The sequence below is a fragment of the Motacilla alba genome, chromosome 11 (assembly GCF_015832195.1).
Source record: "Motacilla alba alba isolate MOTALB_02 chromosome 11, Motacilla_alba_V1.0_pri, whole genome shotgun sequence".
NCBI lineage: Eukaryota > Metazoa > Chordata > Aves > Passeriformes > Motacillidae > Motacilla > Motacilla alba.
In genome coordinates, this window is record NC_052026.1 from 18,682,921 (window position 1) to 18,704,779 (window position 21,859).

Consider the following 21,859-nt stretch of genomic DNA (forward strand, 5'->3'; position numbering starts at 1 on the left):
TCTCTGCTTATCACCCATCTCCAATGACTTCCTATTAACTCCCACTCTCTTCTCTTTTCTCTTCCTGCCTGCAAGTTCCATTTTTCTGCTTCCTAAAATGAAAACCGAGGCTTGAAATCCAATATTGATCCCTGAGCTGATTGCTCAGCCTCCCTTCAGCCCACTCCATCAGCAGCCTCCACCTCATTAACTGCTTTCCATGTGGAATAACAGCCACAGGGACCCTTTTATGCATGTAAATAAATGGGAAAAAAAAACATTATTTCCCCCCTGGAATTCTATACATCATGGCTAAACACAGAATATTTAAAACTTTTCATTTTGCTGGTGGTTCTCATCAAGAAAATGGGAAGCAGGGAGGTCATTTCAGTCCATCTGTGTATTCCCACCAGGAACACCACAAATCAAGTCCAGGCACCCTCAGGATTTAATCACTTTTTTCTTTATTAGGAGCAGGGTGAGTCACCCCTGGTGCTGTCACACGATGAGTACCCGAAAATCTTCATCAAGAGAATTCCTAGAAATGTTTTGCATCCCTTTTTTTCTTAGAAGGAATTGCAGAACAGACATTTTTTGAGTGGACAAACAGGGTAATTATAGCAAAAGGCCGAGATGACACGGAAGGGTTGAATGTGTGGAAGGGCTGAATCCATGGGATGTGGGACCCTCCTCGTAAGGCAGAGGGGGGGAATTCCTGCCAAAGAAAGCTCTGGAAAAGCACAATCCGAGTTTGGGATGAAGAATTGGACATGGCCACAGGGTTTAGGTATCAAAAAGGCTTTTGGAGAAGGACAGAGTTAAATTGGTCCATGGGTTGAGTGAATCCAACCAAGCTTTTGGTTTCTTTGGCAAGCAGGGACATTTAAAAGGGGCTCAGGGAAATCCCAAACCCACTCTGGCTCCAGGGATGGAGGCCGTGGGACAGGCACTGCTGGATTTCCCCCATCCCTGGGGTTGGGATAAGGAAAATGCCAGATAAAAGCTAAACTTGGATTTGCCTTTTCCCTTATCCCTGGGGTTGGGATAAGGAAAATGCCAGATAAAAGATAAATCTGGGTTTACCTTTCCCCTTATCCCTGGGGCTGGGATAAGGAAAATGCCAGATATTCACCTGCCAAGGACATGCACAGCAAGGGGCAGCCCCAAAACACCTCCAGCCCCTCTCCCCACCCCACTGGGTGCCAGCTGAGGCTCAGAGCACCCCCACATCCCAGGATTCACCCCTCCTTCCTCAGGGAAGCAGGGGACAAGGTGGCCCCTCTCCATCTCCTCCCACCTTGGATTCCCAAGTTCTGCACCACCTTTCCCGCGCCCTGCCAGCCCAGATATTGTCATGAGGAGAGAGGGACGGGGCTGGCTGCTGCTCTGAGGGTGGAGAAGGGGCTGGAATCCCTTGGGAACGGGGCAATGGGACAGAGCAGGGCGCTGTCGCCCATTCACTGGGGCTGGCAGCTGACAGAGGGGTCTGTGGCTCCTGTCGCCCTGCTCCAGCCCTGGAGCCCAGGCTGGTGCTGGCAGCTTTGTGCCCTAGACACGAATCCCTGGAGGGGCTTGGCAAAGGGAAAACTGAGTTTTCCAAGCCCCAGGGCCAACAGCCTGGCTGCTTATCTGCTCGTCCATCTGCTGCCACCAGCGGTGCCACCTGCGTGCCAGGGCGGGGGGAAGGTGGGAGCCGGGCAGCGGGGCCAGGAGCAATCCCCGCTCCCCGCCCGCTGCTCCCCCAGCAGGCGCTGCAGCTCCTCCTGGTCCTGGAAGGGGTTCCTGCCGTATTCCCGGCGGATCCAGGCGCGGTACTGCCAGGAAAAAGGCAGGAGAGGTTGTCAGGGTGACCTGAAAAGCTGAGAAAGCCCAGAGAGAGAGAGCGGGGCTGCGGCAGCTGCGCTGGCAAGCAGCGAGCAAAGCAATTCCTGCTGCATCCCCAGCACAGCCAGCGTCAGGAAGGTCCAAATCCCACAGGAGCTCACACTCAGCACCCCACGGACGCAGTGGATCCCCCATGCCAGCACTCCCCACATCCCCAGCCCGGCACAGAGCTGGCAGCACCCTCAGCTTCCCGCACTGGCTGCAGCTGGGACGGCAGCTTTATTTATTCCTCCTTGCCAAGAAGCTGCTGCTGCTTCCTCGTGCGCCTGAATTCCCGTAAGGAATGCTTCCCAAAGCTTTTTTTTTTCTCTCCCCACAAGCAGCACGACCGAGTTGGTCCTTGCGAGGTGGGGCAGGTCTGATGGCAGAGCACCTCGGGAGGTTGTGGGGAGCCTCCCACCCCACTGATCCTGATTATTGCGGAGGCAGGAGCATCCTGGTGGCCAGGGGCCAGCTGGCAGCAGGCTGAGGCCTGGAAGCAAGGAATGATCCAGAGGAACTGTTCCCGTTACTGCTGGGATGAGGAAAGAGCCAGACAGCCCCAAATTGCAGCAGGCAGGAGCGTGGGCAGGAAGGGGCAGCTCTGCCAGGATTCACCATTCCAGGGCTCCCAGGGGCTCTGCCACCTCCCTGAGGAGCTGGCATCCAGCTGCTCCAGCAAGGAATTACTGGGATGAGCGGCAGGAGCACACCCAGCAACACCAAACACCTCGAGGGAAGGATGGAGGGCACCTGTGGGCGCAAAGGGTGCAGAGAGGGACCGAGCATTGGAGCCCTGGGATGGGGACAGGGACAGGGACGGGATGCAGCCAGGGGATCCAGGGGGAGAGGGAAGCAGCTCCCGTGAGCTGCCCAGCCTTGGCACCCCCAGGGTGAGGGGCCCTCACGGTGGGTTTGGGCTCCTGAATGGGCAGGAGCCTCTGAGGTCCCAGGAAAAGGATGGGATGCAGGGCAGCAGGACTGGCAGCTCAGCACTGCAGCAGCCACAAGGGAAAAAATGCTTTAGAGTGACCCTGGTGGTATCCCCCTCTCCTGCAGCCAGGGAAAATCAGCTGGGCCGGGGGGGATTTCCACTGGGAATGTCTGGATTTCCCAAATCCACTCCCTCCCACAGCAGGACTCACCAGGGCTGTCACACAGCTGCCACCTGCAAGCAGGGACATCCCTGCCCAGGGCGGCCCTGAGAGCCAGACCTGTGTTCCTTGCTGGAAAACACCCCTGGGAAGTGAGACCCAGAGGGTTTGGGGCAGGATTTGGGGCAAGATCCATGCCAGGATCTCACGGGGGGCACATCCCCTCTGTGCCAGCCATCCAGAGGGACGGAGCTCCGTGGGAAGGGCTGCCTGGCACCCAGCAGGGCTCAGCAGCCATCCTGGCAGCAGGGAGGAGGAGGAGGAGGGGGGAAGCTGCCAGGCGTTTCCTCTTAAAGCCAGAGCAAGAAGTGGTTCCAGCCCATTTCCTGCAGTGCTGGGCACCAAACCCCTGCCCTCCTCCTCCTCCTCCTCCTCCTCCTCTCCTCCCCCAGGCCAGGAGCACCCAGCCCATCAGGGGGACAAAGGCAGCCTGGCCACGGTGTGCCAGCACCACGGGGGACAGGTCTGTCACCAGAACGCCCCTCTGTGACATCCACACTGGCTTCCTTTTCTAACCCTACCCCTCATCCTGCTGCTGCTCTTGGTCCCTTCCTTCCTTCTTCATCCCTCCAGCCCGGAGGAGCCCCGTTTGCCAGCTTGAAACCACAGCTGCACGCTCCAGCAGCGAGGCTGGAGCATCTCCCCATCCCTTCCTCCCATCTGAGCTCCCTGAGCCGAAGGAAACTGAGGCACCACAACCCCAGGAGGTCCCCAGAAGGTCCAAGGTTTGAACCACCAAGGATTGAGGCTTCCCACCCACGGGGGCCATTCCCTGCCCAGGGCTGACATCACAGGGAACACGGGTGGGAGTTTCAAGGGAAAAAGCAGCTCTTGCTAAATCCCACGGACAGGAAAACACATCCCAGCACCTCCACCCTCAGCTGTGCCTTGGCTGTTTCGGGAAAAGGGTTGCAAAGCCACTGGCAAAACTGTGAGCTGACGCAAAAAGCAGCTTGGAAGGGAAAGGGAGGAAATTTTGGTGTCCATTGAGCCCAGGGTGGATTTTGGGAGCAGGAGGAATCACGGGGATGGAGGGAGGGCGCAGCAGAGCCCGCAGCAGGCTCCGTGCTGGGCCAGAGCGTGGGAAGGGCTGGGCAGAGCTGGCCCAGCCAGGGGAAGCCCCGCAGGGAATCTCCAGCGCCGCGGGTGTTTTGTAATCCCCAGGAGCATTTTCCACCCTCCTGCAGGGGCGTTTCTGCCAGCTGGTGATAACGGGGCAGGGCCACATCCCTCGCGTGACAGCACCCGGGGAAGGGAACTCGGCCTTGGGGACAGTGTCACGGGCTGTCCCTGCTCCCTCCTGCCAGGACAGGAACCCCCCAAGGGCCCAGGGGGAGCACAGGGACCCCCTGTTTGCCACGGGGCCATTGCAGTGCACAGGGGACTCTGCCCCCGGGGCTGGCAGCGGGTGTAGGGTGACAGGAGCTGTGGCATCCCTTGCACACATCTCCAGCGTTCCCCTTTCCTTGCAGAGGTGGCTGTGTCCCTCGGGAAGTTTGGGACCCCAGGGATGGGTGAAGGAGCGTGGTCCAGAGCGGGAGGCTGGAGGCAGCTGCAGAGCCAGGTGGGAGCTGTGCTTTTGAAAGCCTTTCCCTTTGCTTTTGAGGTTTTTTCCCTTCGCCTTTAAAAGCCTTTTCCTTTGCTTTTCAAGGTTTTTCCCTTTGCGTTTTAAGGTCTTTGCCTTCCAAAGCCTTTCCCTCTGCTTTCGAAGGCTTTCCAGGTCAAACGAGCAGCTCTGACCCCTGCACTGAGCGCTCTCCCGGCTGCTGGAACGCAGCTGGGCTCTGCTCCATCCTCCCTCCCCTGCACGGGCTGGGAACCCCGCCAGCCTGAGCCCCTGCTCTCCCAAAACCTGCTGCCCCTCCTGGTTTTGGGGAGGAAAGAGGAGATTTCCCCACCCGCACCTGCTCCCTCTGCCACCTGCCCCTGGGAGCAGGGCGCTTGGTGGCAGAGGTAGCCCTGGCAGACCCCAGCGTGCCCAACATCCTCCCAAGAGCCTTCCTCCCTCTCCACTCCCCCTCTCCCCGCTGCATTCCCGGGAACTGGCCCAGCTCCTTCCCGAGGTTCCCAAGGGACAAACTGCTCTCCCATCCTTCCTGCTGCATCCCAGCTCCAGAAAACAAGTCTGGGGTTTTTAAGAGCTTTTTAAAGTGCGCTCGCACAATATCGAGGCAATTTTAAAAAAAAATTTCTTTTCGTTTTTGCATGCAAATCCTCGGGTGATAAACGACATTCCCAAATCCAGCTGGGGCAAACAGCTGCATGCAAAGGAGCCGTGCCTGGCTGCAAACCCTCCAAAATGTACCCAAGGGTTTCAAGCTTGGGGTTTTCATGTTTGGGGTTTTCAAGTCTGGGGTTTTCAAGAGCTTTTTAAAGTGCACTCACACAATATCAAGGCAATTTTTTTTTTAATTTCTTTTTGTTTTGCACGCAAACCCCCAAATCCTGAGGTGATAAACGACATTCCCAAATCCAGCTGGGGCAAACAGCTGCATGCAAAGAAGCCGTGCCTGGTTGCAAACCCCTCCAAAATGCACGCAAGGGTTTCAAGCTTGGGGTCTTCAAGTTTGGGGTTTTCAGGAGCTTTTTAAAGTGCACTCACACAACACCAAGGCACTTTTTTCTTTTTTTTTCATTTGTTTTTGTTGTTGCACACAAACCCCCAAATCCTGAGGTGATAACCCAAATCCAGCTGGGGCAAACAGCTGCATGCAGAGGAGCCGTGCCCGGTTGCAAACCCCTCCAAAATGCGCCCAAGAGAGCCTCACCTCGTGGAGCAGGGTGCTCTCATACTCCTGCAGCTGCTGCTGGAACCCGGGGTTGGGGCTGGCGTAGGAACGCACGGCCCTGGTGGCAGCCAGGCAGCTCTGCCAGCCCAGCTCTGTCACTGTCATCAGGTATGCCACCAGGAGCGTGGTGCTGCGGGACACCCCGGCCAGGCTGGGGTGCCGAGGAGCCCAGTCAGGGAGGGGATCCCGCAGGAACCAGCCCCGGGATGCAGAGCCCCTGCCTGGGGTGTGAGCAGCGTGGGTTGGAGGGGATAAGGAGCTCTCTCACTGCTGTTGTCACCTCCCTGTCCCCTCCTCAAGCTCGGATGCTCAGGTGGTCAGTGCAGGGAGCAGCCAGCCCTGTGGATCCAAAGGCCTTCCCGTGGCTCTCCTTGCTGCTCTGTGCCTCCTCCTCGCCTTCCTCCCCCTCCCCAGGGATGTTCAACACCAAGGGCACTTTTTGGGAGCCCATCCCGGATGCCTCAGTTTGAGCTTTTCTATTTTTCACATTCTGTGCTGCTTTAGTGGGTGGCTCTGGGCTTCACATCAGGGGATGCTGAGCTCTGCACAGAGCAGGGAGACAAAACAATTCCTGCTCCAGCTGGGCACCAAGGACAAATGATCCAAAGCTCAGCCCAGGAGCACAAACAGCGTGGGCTGGAGAGAGAAAGACAAGCAGGGTGGGAGTGCCTGGGCTAAAGCTGGAACGGGACAATGAACTGCAAGATGCAAATGGAGCAGAGCTGAGCCAAGGGAGAGACCCCGGGAGCACTCGTGCATTTTGGGACCATTTTGGTTCATCTTGGGTTCATTTTCTGGCCATTTTGGTTCATCTTGGGTTCATTTTGGGACCATTTGGGTTCATCTTGGGTTCATTTTGGGACCATTTTGGTTCACCTTGGGTTCATTTTGGGACCATTTTGGTTCATCTTGGGTGCAGCCCTGGCTGGGCTCTTGTGCTGCCCAAGGTGGATCCATGGAGGAGATCCTTTTAATGAATCCCTGCTTTGTTCTGTAGCTCTGTCCAGCCTCTGTTCTAGCTCAGCCTCCCCAAGGCACCCTCCCCAGCTGCCAGAGGCAGGCGGGCTGTCAGGGTCCCCGCAGCTCTCACCAGTGCACCAGGCAGCCTCCCCCGCCGAGCCGGCACTCGTGGATGAACTGGATGCACTCCTTGAAATGCTGCAGCCTGAGGGAGAGAGGCAGCAGGTGAGGAGGGAAGGGCTGGCTGTCCCTGCAGGGCACCAGGACACTCTGCGAACAGCAGCACTGTCACTCCCAAGGGTTTTCCACCGCCCTGAGGCCACCAGCCTGGGGTGGGAGCAGGGATCCTTCCTCTGCCAGGGGAAGGTGATGCCTCAGGTTTTGGCTTTTCTATTTTACACATTCTGTGCTGCTTTAGTGTGCAGTTCTGAGCTTCACATCAGGGGATGCTGAGCTCTGCACAGAGCAGGGAGACAAAACAATTCCTGCTCCAGCTGGGCACCAAGGACAAATGATCCAAAGCTCAGCCCAGGAGCACAAACAGCGTGGGCTGGAGAGAGAAAAACAAGCAGGGTGGGAGTGCCTGGGCTAAAGCTGGAACGGGACAATGAACTGCAAGGTGCAAATGGAGCAGAACTGATCAAAGCTTCCAAATTTAAATAGAAAAACTAAAATTATAAGTATGTTGTTTAAATAAAAATATGTAATATCACGTAGTAGAAAACCTAAAGTTTAAGGTTTTAGAATGTAGCAATATATATAAAAGAAAATAAAAGTTTTGAAACAAAAACTAGCCCTTCTTTGTAAGTTTAAGTAGTATTGTGTAATTAAATTTAAAAATCCACATTACAAGCCACAAGTATTAAGTTAAAAATTAGTTATATAATAATTAAGTTAAAAATAAAAATAATTAAAGTATCATTTCTCAATAAAACAGTTTATCCTTAAAAATCCTTATAAAAAAAGGAGACACAGCTCCATTTTTAACTTATTAAAGTGCTAGAAAACTCACAATTTGTGAAACTGTAATATAAATAAAAAACAATAAACATCTAAACCCAAACAAAACAAAAAAAAAAAAAGACAAAAAAAATCTCACACATTTAATCCCAACCTTAAAAAAAAAAAAAAAAAATCCACGGAGCAGAGGGTCTCTTTGGCAGCACCTCTGCTGCAGCGCTGGACTTCCTCTGCTCCGCGTGACGGGGTGGGCGTGAGCCCACGCTGCCTTCCTGATTTCTCAGAAGCCAAGGCTTGACCTCCCGCAGTTATTCCCACTGCCAAGGGAGCTGCTTTCCCTCTGGGAGCTCTCCAGAACCTCCTCCATCCCTGCTGGGCCATGGGGAAGGGTGTTTGTTCTTCACCCTGCCCTGGAGCGCTGGGCTCGGCGCCCTCTGAGGAGCCAAGGATGAATTTATTCAGGAATTGCAGGGGGTTCTGCTCCCCAGGAACAGGAGGAGAGATGAGGGAGTGTCTGACATCACAGGCAGGCTAAAAATACTGAGCCTCTCATTCCTGGAAGGAGATGTCAATCCAAGGATCCTCCAGCAAATGGAGCATCACCATTTGGGAGGATTTTGCCTGCCCAAAGTGATGCCTCAGGTTTTGGCTTTTCTATTTTTCACATTCTGTGCTGCTTTAGTGTGTAATTCTGAGCTTCACATCAGGGGATGCTGAGCTCTGCACAGAGCAGAGAGACAAAACAATTCCTGCTCCAGCTGGGCACCAAGGACAAATGATCCAAAGCTCAGCCCAGGAGCACAAACAGCGTGGGCTGGAGAGAGACAAACAAGCAGGGTGGGAGTGCCTGGGCTAAAGCTGGAACGGGACAATGAACTGCAAGGTGCAAATGGAGCAGAGCTGAGCCAAGGGAGAGACCCCGGGAGCGCTCGTGCATTTTGGGACCATTTTGGTTCATCTTGGGTTCATTTTGGGACCATTTTGGTTCATCTTGGGTTCATTTTGGGACCATTTTGGTTCACCTTGGGTTCATTTTGGGACCATTTTGGTTCACCTTGGGTGCAGCCCTGGCTGGGCTCTTGTGCTGCCCCAGGTGCATCCATGGAGGAGATCCTTTTAATGAATCCCTGCTTTATTCCTTAGCTCTGTCCAGCCTCTGCTCTAGCTCAGCCTTCCCAAGGCATCAAAAGCTTGTCCCAGGGGATTTCCCTGCTTGTCCTGCTGATCTTCGCAGAGCACACAACATCCCTCAGGGCCTGCAGGTGCTGCCCGCTCAGCTCCAAACTCTCCAGGTCCCAGTCCTGCCCTTCAGCCCCTCAGCAGGAGCAGCAGGAATGTTCTCTGCCTGCAAGGACACGATGCTCGTGCCTCCAGCCTGCATCCCTGTCCCAACATCCCGAAGGAATTTGGCTCCCCCCTCCATCCTCTCCCACTCCACGGGTGTTCTTCCCACAGGGAAAGCTCTGCCTGTGCTTTTCCAGCTCCAAGCGTGGGATCGGGGAGTGGAATTAGCGCCGAGAGCCGCTGAGCTCCCGAATCACAAGCAGGACACAAAGTTCACCAGGATTGTGAAATCCAAGGCATAAACTGACAAGCAGAAAATAGTTTCTTGAATAACTCTTCCTTCCTGCAGGCAGCCTTATCTTCTTTTTTTTTTTTTTCCCTTTTTTTTTTTTTTTTTTTTTCCCCTTTCGTAGACACGCCACGAGCGCAAAGAAATGAGCGAAGGGGGAAAAAATAACAACCAAAAATCCCAGTTCTTGCTGAGGCAGGGTTTTCTTGTAAAGCTTCTCTTTCCGCTCAGCCGGAGCGTGAGCAAGCAGGATTCCACCCCCAGGCTCGGCTGCTGCTAAGGATGCTGGAAAAACCAGCACCTCCACAGGCAGGGACTTAGAAATTAAGTTTTGATGCTTTTTAGGGTTTGATTGGAGAGAAAAATCCCCCGGATTTGCCAATCTGCTGGTGCAAAATGGATGATTTATGGGTGCTCGTCAGCCAAAGCAGCAGCATCCCACAAAATCCTGGGAATTCCCCCCAGCTCCTCTCGGCAGCTTCATCTCCAAAGCAGCGTCCCAAGGGTTATGAGCGTGGGTCATTGCTTTATATGGCAAAAAATAATTTATATTTTAATAAATTTCTCTTTAAAAAAATGCCTTGAAGACTGATACAAATCATCTTTCCAACACTCCAATTTTCAATCCTGCCCAGCGGAATAACTCTGAAACTTGACGAAAAATCACATTTCCTGACTGCAAGCACGCATTAAAAATAGATTTTAAGCCCTAAAATGTTATTTACCACACAAAAATGAACCCCAGCTTCTGGGAAGCTCAGGGATTATGTGAAATTTCACAGCATGAATGGACTAAACCTTCACCCTGCACAACCTGAGCTTTTATTGACCAACAGCTGCCAACAGGAAAAAGGATGGGAAATCACTTACAGGTTTTGACTGGATGAATCCGAGGCCGAGATACACAGATAGGTCATGTCCTGCAATACAAAATAAAACAGTCATGAAATACCTCCAAGAATCACAAAATCCTCCATTTCTCTCTCTTTTTTTCCTTCCTCAGTTGACCTTGAGGGGAGAAAAAAAGCTGAAAACCACTTTGGGGTTTGCTCCAGTGCAATGGGTGAGTGCATCCATCCCACCCCACTGATTTCCTCTCAACCCCACGGGACAGGCCAGGCTGTGGGGCCAAGTAAAATATTCAGGAGCCCCCCAAAACAGAGCCAGGGAGCCCCAAACTCCACCAGGAAGATGTGCACTGACAAAGCCACTCTCATCAATGAGTTATTTCCTCCCCCGTCCTTTTAATACCCCATAAATCATCTGCTGCCTGCTGGCCTAGGTCACATTACTTTCCTCTCCTTAAAACATCGCTTCCTCGATCCTCCCTGCTCGCAGCTAAATTTAGATCCTTTTTATCTGGGGGTTGGGTTTTTTTTTTTAATCCTTTCTTAGCAAAATGTGGGGGGAAAATCCTGCAGCCAGAGCGCCAGGAATTGCCCCATCTCCATCGGGTCCCTCCTGGCTCAGGCAGCCCAACCCCCTGGACCACCCTCCAGCCCAGGCGGCTGGAAAAGCTGGATTATTTAGGGAAGGAAGGGGCAGAGCAGGATGGGCACGGGGATAACTCTGTGCTGGGATGACCCACAGGCTTTCCGTGCGTCGCCTCACCCACAGCTCCACGCTCATCCCAACATCTCCCCACGCTGGGAAGAGCCACCAAATCCACCGTGGAGAAGACAAAAGGACCTCGACCCACCCCAAAGCCCGACCCACACCCCCCAGACCGGGATGAACCACGGGGCTCCTCCCGGGGCCGGGTGTCCCCATCCCGGGGCCACCGTGGCAGCGGCGCTGGGGTTTGCGGTCACCGCCCGGGCCGTGATCGACACATTGCAAAACCCCCCGGGCCCTTCCGCTTCCCCTCCGCGGGATTTGCTCCCTGGTGTAAGGGCTGCGTGCGCTTTGCTCCGTGGTGTAAGGGCTGCGTGCGCTTTGCTCCATGGTGTAAGGGCTGCGTGCGCTTTGCTCCATGGTGTAAGGGCTGCGTGCGCTTTGTTCCCTGGTGTAAGGGCTGCGTGCGCTTTGCTCCATGGTGTAAGGGCTGCGTGAGCTTTGTTCCATGGTGTAAGGGCTGCGTGCACTTTGCTCCGTGGTGTAAGTGCTCTGAACGTTTTACTCCATGGTGTAAGCATTCTGAGCTCTTTGCTCCGTGGTGTAAGGGCTGCGTGCACTTTGCTCCCTGGTGTAAGGGCTGTGTGATCTTTGTTCCATGGTATGAGTGCTCTGAACGTTTTACTCCATGGTGTAAGCACTCCAAGCGCTTTGCTCCATGGTGTAAGTGCTCCAAGCACTTTGCTCTGTGGTGTAAGCGCTCCGTGCACTTTGCTCCCCGGTGTAAGGGCTGCATGCGCTTTGCTCCATGGTGTAAGGCCTGCGTGCGCTTTGCTCCGTGGTGTAAGCGCTCCAGGCGCTTTTCTCCCCATTGTAAGCGCTCCGTGCGCTTTGCTCAGTGTTGTAAGCTCTCCGTGCACGTTGCTCCCTGTCTGGCCCAGCCCCGTGCTCGCCAGCCCCGGCTGCTGCCCTGGCCCAGCCCTGGCCCGTTTGTCCTTCCCGTGGCTCTGTCCTTCCCCGTGGCTCTGTCCTTCCCGTGGCTCTGTCCTTCCCCATGGCTCTGTCCCACTCCCGCTACTCAACGCCTCAGCAGGGCAAAGGCCCCAGCTGGGGTTTTGCTGGGGTTCCCCTCCATGGTGACCCCAAAAGGATGAGGGGTCCTGCTGGTCCCGTTCCCTGCAGCATCCCAACACTGGGGTGAGGCACCCCCAGCACCAGGAGGATGTGGAGCTGCTGGAGAGAGTGCAGAGGAGCCAGGGAATGCTCCAAAAGCTGGGAAAACTCTGCTCTGGAGCCAGGGGGTGCTCACCTGGAGAGGAGAAGGATCCAGGGAGAGCTCAGAGCCCCTGGCAGGGCCTGAAGGGGCTCCTGGAGAGCTGGAGAGGGGCTGGGGACAAGGCATGGAGGGACAGGACACAGGGAATGGCTCCCACTGCCAGAGGGCAGGGCTGGATGGGAGATTGAGAATTAGGAATTGTCCCCTGGGAGGGTGGGGAGGTGCCCAGAGCAGCTGTGGCTGCCCCCGGATCCCTGGCAGAGCCCAAGGCCAGGCTGGACGGGGCTTGGAGCAGCCTGGGACGGTGGAAGGTGTCCCTGCCCCCCAGCAGGTGCCCAGCACCCCACAGCCGTGCCCCTCACTCCTCCGGGAGCCAAACCTGCAGCTGCTTCTGGCACTTGGAAGAACCATCCGGGCAGGATTTGAGCTCAAGCGACCTGTCCCACCGCTCTGCCGCCTCCCCAGGGGCACCTCCCTCCTGCCTCAGTTTCCCCAGGCGGAATCCCGCAGCGCTGCGGGGACCAGCGCGGCCGGAGCAGCGGGGACACCGAGCGGGCAGTGCCAGCTCCGCCTGCGCTCCCGCCGTGTCCCCTCCCCGCCGGGGCTCCATTTGCGGGGCGCCGCCGCCCTCTCGTGGGGACCCCCCGGCAGCACCGGGCACCCGCCTGCCCCCCCAAAATCCACCCAAGCACCCCGCTGCCCCCTCCCCAAATCCATCGCTGCGCCCCTTTGGGCAGCATCGCCTGGCGCCAGTTGGTGCAAAAGGTGTAAATCGGTGCAAATCGGTGTAAATCCAGCGTTGCTTCTCCCCGGGCCCGGAGAAGCTCCTGGGTGTTCCTTCCCAGCTCCTGCTGCCCTGGGTGGTCCCCAGGCCCCCCAGCCAGGCACGCACCTCCAGCACGGGCTTGGCGCGGTTGTGGACGGACAGGATGTGGGTCACCCCCTCCCGCAGCAGGCTCTCATGGTCCTCCGAGTCTGGAAACAGGAGCCACGTGGGAATTACCTGCCCTGCTGGGACCCACTGGCCACCCCCAGCCATCACCCCCCACCCCCTGACCCCCATTCCAGCCCTTCCCGCTGCCTCTCATCCCACACGAGATTGGACACCCCCTTCCAGGCAAAATCCCCCTGGGACGCACTGGGTACTCAGCAGGTTCCCAAAGCCATCCCCAGCATCAGAAATTCCCCTGAGAACTCAGACAAGGCTTTGTGTCCTTGCTGCCAGGGAGTTTCCAGATATGCCGTGAATTTCCTGGGGTTCCAGCGTGGCTGGTGACCTCAGCTCCCCGTGCACATCCCTTTCCTGGGCCGGACTGGGAGCACTGGAAATCGGGGTGGGGATTTGGGAGCTCTGGAGCTCTTGAAGATGCTGAGATTCCCAGCTGGGAGCACATGGGGCTGCCAAGGAGAGGAATCCTCCTGCCCTGCCAGCTGCCCAAGGATCCCGCAGCACCACGGAGGGGCAGGGAAAGGCACTCACCACGAATGTTCCCCAGGTAGAGGCCGGTGACAATCTGGGAGGTGACAAAAAGGAGAGAGAATTCAGATGGCACCAGGGACAAGGTACATCTGATGTGGTGGGAATGAGCTCCAGCAGGGCCAGGACACCTGGCACCGAACTCCCCAGGCCATGCCAAACCAAGCACCCAAATCCATGGATCATCTTCATAAACAGCCAGGAAAGGCTGAGCCCAAAGCCCTCAGGAGAACAGAGCTCAGGAACAACTCAGCACAGAAACGGGAGGAGTTTGGATGGGATCCTCTGGAGTTTCAAAGGCTGCATCTGCCAGCTGGGGATGGATGGATGCTATTTATAGCAGGATTTATATTTATTGCAGTTAAGAGATGTCAGGGCTGCGAATTTCGGTCTCCAACTCGCTGCTGCAGGGTTCTGAAGGAGAAAAGGGACAGCTGGGGGTGTTTAAGGGGTGTAAGAACCTGCCGGAGCATTTCCAGAGGCACAGAAAGACAGAGCGGGTTATCAGCTGGACTTGCTGGTGCCCATCTGGCAGAAGAGCCCTGGTTTGAGGAGTTTTAGGCTTTTCAGCAGCACTGGGTCACATCCAGCTGAACCCCAGCCCATTCCTGGGTGCAAACACCTGCATTCAGCACAGCACAAACTGTGAAGGGGAATGCAGAGCCCTGCATCTTGTGGAGTCCAAAATTGGGTCCAGCAAAAGGGTCTGCACCGATCCAGCCCTTGGCAACAGCAGCCTGGGCTCCCCAGAAGGGTTTGGTGGCACTGGGGGCTGTGAAAGGCACTTTGCCTGTCAGGCTGAGTTCACAGGGGGAGAATCCCTGGTGTTAAACCACCCCAGAGCCATGCAGAGGGAGCCTGCCCTGATCTGATCTCTCTCTTGCTGTCCCAGAGTCTAATTTTAAACTGGAGGACTCACATTCCAAGTGGTTATTTAAGGGCAGCAACAGAAATTGATCCCCTCCTCCAGCCCTGGAGGAAAAAGCAGCACTGAAACCACATTTCCCTCATTGCTGGGGCGCACCCCGAGGGTGGGAAGGGGGGAATTTCCCTGCAGGGACCCCTGTTATCCCTGAGGATGAAAATGCCAAGGTTTTACCACCGCAGGGCTGAGCATTTAATGCCAGCTGTCACTTTTCTGACACCTGCAGACACCAAGCTCTTCACCTCGGATATAAAGCCTGGATTTAAATCCCTGTTTGCTTTCCTAATTCTCTTGAAGTGCTTGGAATTCCAAAGGGCTGTGGGAAAGGGGAAGGTGCAGAAAGCTGTATTTAGGGACCTGGGAAGTGCATCCAGGGGCTGCAGAAGAAGAGAATGTGCTGGCCACCATCCCACTGTCCCCCTGTACCTTGCTCATTCCAGTCCCCATGGGTTTTTCTCTCCCCGGGATCGGGATTCGGGTGGTTTCTCAGTCTCCAAGGCTACCTGCAAACAAACACCCCAAATTCCCAGGGAGGATGGCGAGATCTGACCCCCTCCCAGGGCAGGAGGAAGGGAAACACGGCAGGAGGGGAGCGCGCAGAGCCCTGGCAAACTCAGCTCACCTGAGGCTGCCCCAGCGGGTCCCGCTGCTGCTCTGGAGGGAAGGGAGCAGAGAGTGGCTGGTGCCAGGAAGGGGAGGATGAAATAAGGATCTGGGATCATGGCAAGGCTCAGGTTTCTCTCCTGGCCTCCCTGGGGTTCCACAGCTTTTTGGGAAGGACAGTTCCAGGAGGAACAACTCCCTTATCCCAGCAGCACTGCAACTCCAGTATTTGCTCCAAAACAAATCCATTTTCCAGGCACAATCCCCTGGCAGCTCCGTGTCCCTCGCCCAGGTCGGTGCTACCAGGCTGCCAGAGGCAGCAGCTGAGCAAAAGGCTGGGAAAAGCAGAATTCCAGCCATCGCCAGCCTGGGATTGTCACCTTCATTCATCTCAGCACCCCAGAGATAAATTTATCACTTCGGGGATTTTTCAGCTGTAGGAAGGGGAGTTCACTGCTTAATTCCCACCAGATTACCTCACCTTAAAAACCTTCCCAAATTTCTGAGTGGAAGGGAAGGAGGGACCAGCAACAGCCCACCACAGCTCCTAAACCACACCACCAATTTCCTGATGGTTTCCTGTCCCATCAGGAAAAGAGCAAACTCAAGTCCAAGCTTGGTTTAGGCTTCAGAGGGGCAGGGATCAGAGGGACCAAAGATCTTGGGAATATAAACCATGGATGTCCACGTGTGGGCACACAAGGAGCTCCATCTAAATTCAGAAAGTTCCTCCACGGATCAGCTCTGCTCACAGAGACACTGGGAAAAACAGGGATTAAGAGCTGCTCAAAACCTGCAGGGTCCAGGAGACACCAGCTCAGCTAAGGGAGAAATTTGGCAGCAGCTTTCTTAGCCCTGAAAACATTAAACCAGGCAGCAAATCTTGTTCAGGAACCCAGCGTCCCACCCCAAGAAACCCATGCAGAGACCAGCAGCAGGCAGCTCTCAAGTTAACCAGACATTTATTAGCATTTCTGGAGGTGGAGAGGGTGTTCCAGTACAACAAGCAACGAGGTCACACACGGGTGATGGAATCATTTCATGTTCAAGCAGAGCAGGTTCCACTGAGTTGCTTTATTTCTTCCATTCGTTCTTGTCAAAATCCCACTGGGCCGTGATGCCCTGCACGGGGTTAACCCTCATGTCCAACATCCTCTTGGTCTGAGCTGACAGCCACTCGTCGGAGAAGGTGTGCGGGACGGGGCCGTACACTGCAGGATGGAATCATGGAGTTATGTCCTCATGCCACGTCAGCAAGTTGGGAATTTCGGGCTAAGTTTTGCTAATAAAAGGATTTCCCCCCCCGAAGTAATCCCACTGGAGCAGGTTGCCCAGAGAAGCTGTGGCTGCCTCATCCTTGGAAGTGTCCAAGGCCAGGTTGGACAGGGTTGGAGAAACCTGGGACAGTGGCAAGCGTCCCTGGCCATGGATGGAGGTGAAACGGGATCATCTTCAAGATCCCTTCCAACCCAAACCAGCCTGTGATTCTGTGATCTGCTCCAATCTCCACTCCCTGCATGGAGCCTGTGCAGCACCCAGCTCCAACCACACTCCCACATGGACTCTCCAGTGGTTCCCTCCACCACCAGGATAACAGCTTCCTGCTTTCCTATTTTTGGGAGCCTCCAGGCAGGGAGCAGCTCCTTTAAGTGCTGCTCTGCCTCCCGGCAGCTGGAGGCTCCCTGGAGGCTGAATCCTTAGCTGGGAAGGCAGCCAAACGTGGCAGAAACCCAAATGTTCACTCCCCAAGGCAGCAAAAGAGGGGAAGCTCTGGGATCAGGAATCTCACCACTCATTCCCTTCCATTTCCTGTCCTCCCAAATTTCTCTGAGTCAGCTTCCTGAGTATTTCTGCTACATCCCACAAGAGACAGCTCCAGGATGGAGTTTTCAGGGACTGACAGACAGCTCCTGCTGAAATCCCTGTTCTGGCTGTCCCATAAACCATCCTGACCCCACAGAATTCCCATCAGGCATCTCCTGGTCCTGCCCTCCATGGAAGAGTTACTTACTGAAGTTCTTCTGCCAGATGAGGATGATTCCAGTGACACCAAGGAAGAACAGAACTCCCCCCAGGATGGTTTTCCACTCGTTCGTCCCTTTCTTCATCTCTGCGTAGGTCTCGTTGAATTTTATCCGATACACTGGGGGGAAAAAAGTACCAAATTCCTCTTTTTACACTTTTCCTGGGATTTGAAGGTGACCGGGAATTCTGCACGGGGAGGTGAATGAAGCCTGAGGCTGCCCAAAAGGGGATGGATGTTAAATTAGGTTTGGCACACACCAAAGCCAATCAGTTGTTTCACCCCCACATCAATTTTAGTCTCCGTTTCACAGATTATCCTAAAGTTGGGCACAAGTTACAGTGTAGACCTGAAAGAAGGAAAACTGGGAGTTTCTCCTTCCTCCCCTCCAATTCCCAGTGTGGTTACTGACCCCAAAGCTTCCTGGCACAAATAATTCCAACAGGAATGTTTCCAGCTCAGCTGCCACTGAAACCCACAGGAATTTAAAATCCAAAGCAACAGAAAACCTGGAGCAATTCCTTAAAAAGTTTTAAACCTTTCCCAGACCAGGCTCTCCTTTCATACCACGAGAGCAGTTAGAAAAGATGAGGCAATTTTATTTGCAAGTCAAAACACCCACAGGGAGCCTTCCTTAGGTGGAATTTGGTTCATGCCAAGGGCAGTGGTAATTAGCATTCCAATCCACGTTTGTGTTTGGGGCTCGCTTCACCCAGCTGGACCAACAATGTTGTGCTGAAGAGATTTTTTTTTTCCTGGCTGGCTGAAAGCAGATGGGAATCAAGAAATAAATCTAATTATTATTATTATTATTATTATTAGGTGTCTGGAAGAGGAAGGAATGGCTAAATGTGACTTCAGATACGGAACAGAAGCCCCAGCAGGGGCATTGCATGTTCTGTAACAGCACCAAAGATCTTGGGAATAAAAACCATGGAGCACACAAGGAGCTCCATCATAATTCAGAAAATTCCTTCATGGATCAGCTCTGCTCACAGACACAGGGAAAAGCAAGGGTTAAGAGCTGTTCCAAGCACGGCCTGGAACAAAAAGCTGTCAAGACACTTCTGACAAGGGATGGAGTGCCAGGACAAGGGGAATGGCTTTGAGCTGAGTGGGTTTAAGTGGCATTTTGGAAGGAATTCCTCCCGGTGAGGGCACTGAGGCCCTGGCACAGGTGCCCAGAGCAGCCGTGGCTGCCCCTGCATCCCTGGCACTGCCCAAGGCCACGCTGGAAGGGCTTGGAGCAGCCTGGGCTGGTGGAATGAGATGATCTTCAAGCTCCTTTCCCACCCACCCACCCCACGCACAGGAGATGGGAACGGTGCTGCGGTGCCTGGCAGTCCCTCGGAGCCCCCCAGACGTACATTCCACCTTCTCATCCACGGACAGGGCGCTCCACGACGCCTTCTCCTTCTCCTTGAGCGCCCGCTGCTGCGCCGACAGGTCCCGCACGAAGGCCACCTCGGGCAGGGGCACATCCCGGCGGTCCACGTACACCGGCAGGGTGTAATCCTCTGCCTTCACCACGCCTGCTGCGGGGACACGGGACACACAGGGACACGGGGCACACGCGGGGACACGCATGGGGACACACATGGGGACACACATGGGGACACACATGGGGACACACATGGGGACACACATGGGGACACGCGGGGACACACGACACACGGGGACATGGGGACACACACAAGAGGGACACGGGGACACACACACAGAGGGACACACAGACAGAGGGACATGGGGCACACATGGGGACACAGGGACACACACGGGGACACGCACACAGGGTCATGGGGAAACACGCACAGGGTCACGGGGACACGGGGACAAATACACACAGGCACACCCACACACAGGGACACACATGGGGACACCCACACGGGGACACGGGGACAAACACAAACATGGGGACACCCACAGGGACATGGGGACACACACAGGGACACCCACAGGGACACACACCCACAGGGACAGCAGTAACACACAGGGACACACACACAGACAGAGACACAGGGACACCGGGACACCCACAGGGACACCCACACAGGGACAGTGGTCACACACAGGGACACACAGACAGGGACACAGGGACACACAGACAGGGACACTGGTCACAAGCAGCTCTGACTGGTCACAAAGCAGAGTGCCAGCAGTGCCAAAGTGCAGCAGGGCAGGAGGGAGGTGGGAGAGGCCAGGAGCAATGCCGCTCTGACAGCACGGAAAGGGAATTACAGAACGGTTTGGGATGGATGGGGAAGGATCCCAAAGATCACCCCAATCCACACCCTGCCACGGGCAGGGACAGCTCCTGCTCTCCCAGGACCCCAAGCCTGGCCTTGGGCAGTGCCAGGGATCCAGGGGCAGCTGAGGGGAGAAAAGGAGGCTCGGGGGGGCCCTCCTGGCTCTGCACAGCTCCTGCCAGCAGGGGACAGCTCCCAGGAACAGGGACAGGAGCAGAGGGAACGGCCTCAGGCTGGGCCAGGGCAGGCTCAGGGTGGACAGCAGCAGGAATTTCCCCATGGAAAGGGGGGTCAGGGACTGGCAGTGCCCAGGGAGGGTTGCAGTGCCCATCCCTGGAGGTGTCCCAGCAGTGCCTGAGGTGGCACTCAGTGCTCTGGGCTGGGGACAAGGTGGGGACGGGGCACGGCTGGGACTCGGTGACCATGATTGTCATTCCTGCCACCTCCCCAGGCTCCCTGCACCCCAGCCCTCCCCTCACCCACGGCCCACCCCGGGCAGATGTCTGTGCTCCTCTCCCCAGGCTGTGTTTTATTTGCCCCCCCAACCCACCGTGTCCATGAGCCCTGAGGCACAGGGAGGTGGAGAGGGATCTCCTCCCGACCAGGCTGAACACTCTGGAAGCCAACATCCTGCAGGGGCAGGCAGCAGCAGTCAGTGCCCAAGGTGAAACAGAACATATTCCGCGCGTTCATATTTAAAAAAAAAAATACAGCCTAAAGATTTCCTGCTCCTTCTCCAGAGGGCAGCACAGCACTCCATGCTGGAGAGGAGATTTAGCGGGATATTCTCACACTAAACCGATCTGGATGAGCCTTTCTCTCCCTGTTTTTAACCCGAGCCTCCTGCACTGGAAGCAAAGGACACTGCCTTATTTAAACCACCCTTCAAGGCGCTGTAATTCCAAAACCAACCATTCCTGCAGCCCCAAGCACATCCCAGAGCCACTGCAGCGACCCCTGAGCACGGAGCACCCCAGGGAAGGGCGGGATCCCAAGGGATTCCCACCCACACGGGATCCCGGATCCTCCGCTGACCCCAGCCCAGCCCAAACCCGCCAGGCCCCGCTGTCCGCCCCTGACCTTGCCCTCCCTGCCTGTCACCTCAGTCCCGCCCGACATGTCGCGACACCGGCGGCAGAACCCCGCACGGCCCCGCCGCAGGGGCCGCAGCGCTGCCCCCTCACAGCCCTCCCCGCAACCCCCAACCCGCGCTGCTCCGCCAGCCCGGCCGCAGACAGGGGTGGCGGGGGTGCTCCGTTCCTGCTCGCAGCCCGTTCCAAACCCGCTCCCAGCCCGTCCCCGGGCTCCGCCCGGCCCGGCCCGGCCCCGCGACCTGGCGACCGTCCTCTACGGCTGCGGGACCGGAAGGAGGCGCGGGCGGAAGCGCGGGGCACGCCGGGAGCGCGGGGCAGCGAGCGGGCCGGGCCGGAGCGGCCCCGCGCGGGGGCTGATGGGATGCGGGCGGACCGCCGCTGGAGGTTCACCCCGGATCCCCGAAATCCCGGGACGTTTGAGGGTGGGAAAGAGCTCCGGCATCACCGAGCCCAGTTGTGCCCCATGCCCACCTTGTCCCCATGCCCACATTGTCCCCAGCCCAGAGCACTGAGTGCCACCTCAGGAACTGCTGGCACACCTCCAGGGATGGGCACTCCAACCCTCCCTGGGCACTGCCAATCCCTGACCCCCCTTTCCATGGGGAAATTCCTGCTGCTGTCCACCCTGAGCCTGCCCTGGCCCAGCCTGAGGCCGTTCCCTCTGCTCCTGTCCCTGTTCCTGGGATCTGTCCCCTGCTGGCAGGAGCTGTGCAGAGCCAGGAGGGCCCCCCGAGCCTCCTTTTCTCCAGGCTGAGCCCCCTCAGCTCCCTCAGGATTCTCCAGCCCCTTCCCAGCTCCCTCAGGATTCTCCAGCCCCTTCCCAGCTCCCTCAGGATTCTCCAGCCCTTTCCCATTTCTCTCAGGATTCTCCAGCCCTTCCCAGCTCCCTCAGGATTCTCCAGCCCCCCTCAGGATTCCCCAGCTCCCTCAGGAATTCTCCAGCCTCCTCAGGATCCTCCAGCCCCTTCCCAACTCCCTCAGGATTCTCCAAACATTTCCCAGCTCCCTCAGGATTCCTCATTTCCCTCAGGATTCTCCAGCCCCTTCCCAGCTCCGTTCCCTTCCCTGGACACGCTCCAGCCCCGCAGGGTCCCGCGAGGTCCCAGCTCTTGGCGCAGGGTTCCAGGTTGGGAGCCCAGGAGCGGCCAGCAGCAGGATGGGAAGGCGCCGTGAGGGGACAAACGCGGCCGAGGCGCCGCTGGAGGCACTTGGGGCGCTGCCTTTCGTACAAAAACCCTTTTTCCTTTGATATTTGGGGTGCCGCATCCCGGGAAGTGCCCAAGGCCAGGCTCGGAGCAGGCTGGGACAGGGAAAGGTGTCAGGGTGGGAATGGAGGATCTTCCAACCCAAACCGTCTGTGATTCACGATGACAGGGAGGCGGT

General features: G+C 56.3%; 2 protein-coding genes across 3 annotated transcripts; both read right to left on the minus strand.

Moving 5' to 3' along the window:
- Nucleotides 1-401: 401 nt before the first annotated feature.
- On the minus strand, nt 402-15,175 carry LOC119705676 (dual specificity protein phosphatase 22-A-like). The gene is made up of 8 exons (XM_038148395.1): nt 15,133-15,175; nt 14,937-15,013; nt 13,589-13,622; nt 13,001-13,083; nt 10,149-10,198; nt 6,876-6,950; nt 5,765-5,936; nt 402-1,793 (listed from the first exon to the last, which is right to left on the minus strand). The coding sequence occupies exons 2-8, from the start codon at nt 14,955-14,957 to the stop codon at nt 1,605-1,607; spliced, it is 624 nt and encodes a 207-aa protein (XP_038004323.1). The 5' UTR covers nt 14,958-15,013; nt 15,133-15,175; the 3' UTR covers nt 402-1,604.
- An 883-nt stretch (nt 15,176-16,058) lies between these two features.
- LOC119705677 lies at nt 16,059-20,794 on the minus strand. 2 transcript variants are annotated; one of them, XM_038148397.1, is made up of 5 exons: nt 20,716-20,794; nt 19,933-20,012; nt 18,504-18,668; nt 17,125-17,256; nt 16,059-16,324 (listed from the first exon to the last, which is right to left on the minus strand). In XM_038148397.1, exons 2-5 carry the CDS (start codon nt 20,009-20,011, stop codon nt 16,188-16,190), a joined length of 513 nt encoding a protein of 170 aa, XP_038004325.1. In that variant the 5' UTR covers nt 20,012; nt 20,716-20,794; the 3' UTR covers nt 16,059-16,187. The 2 variants fall into 2 exon arrangements, with proteins under 2 accessions (XP_038004325.1, XP_038004324.1); XM_038148396.1 differs by having other exon boundaries at nt 18,504-18,671; nt 20,716-20,793.
- Nucleotides 20,795-21,859: the final 1,065 nt, after the last annotated feature.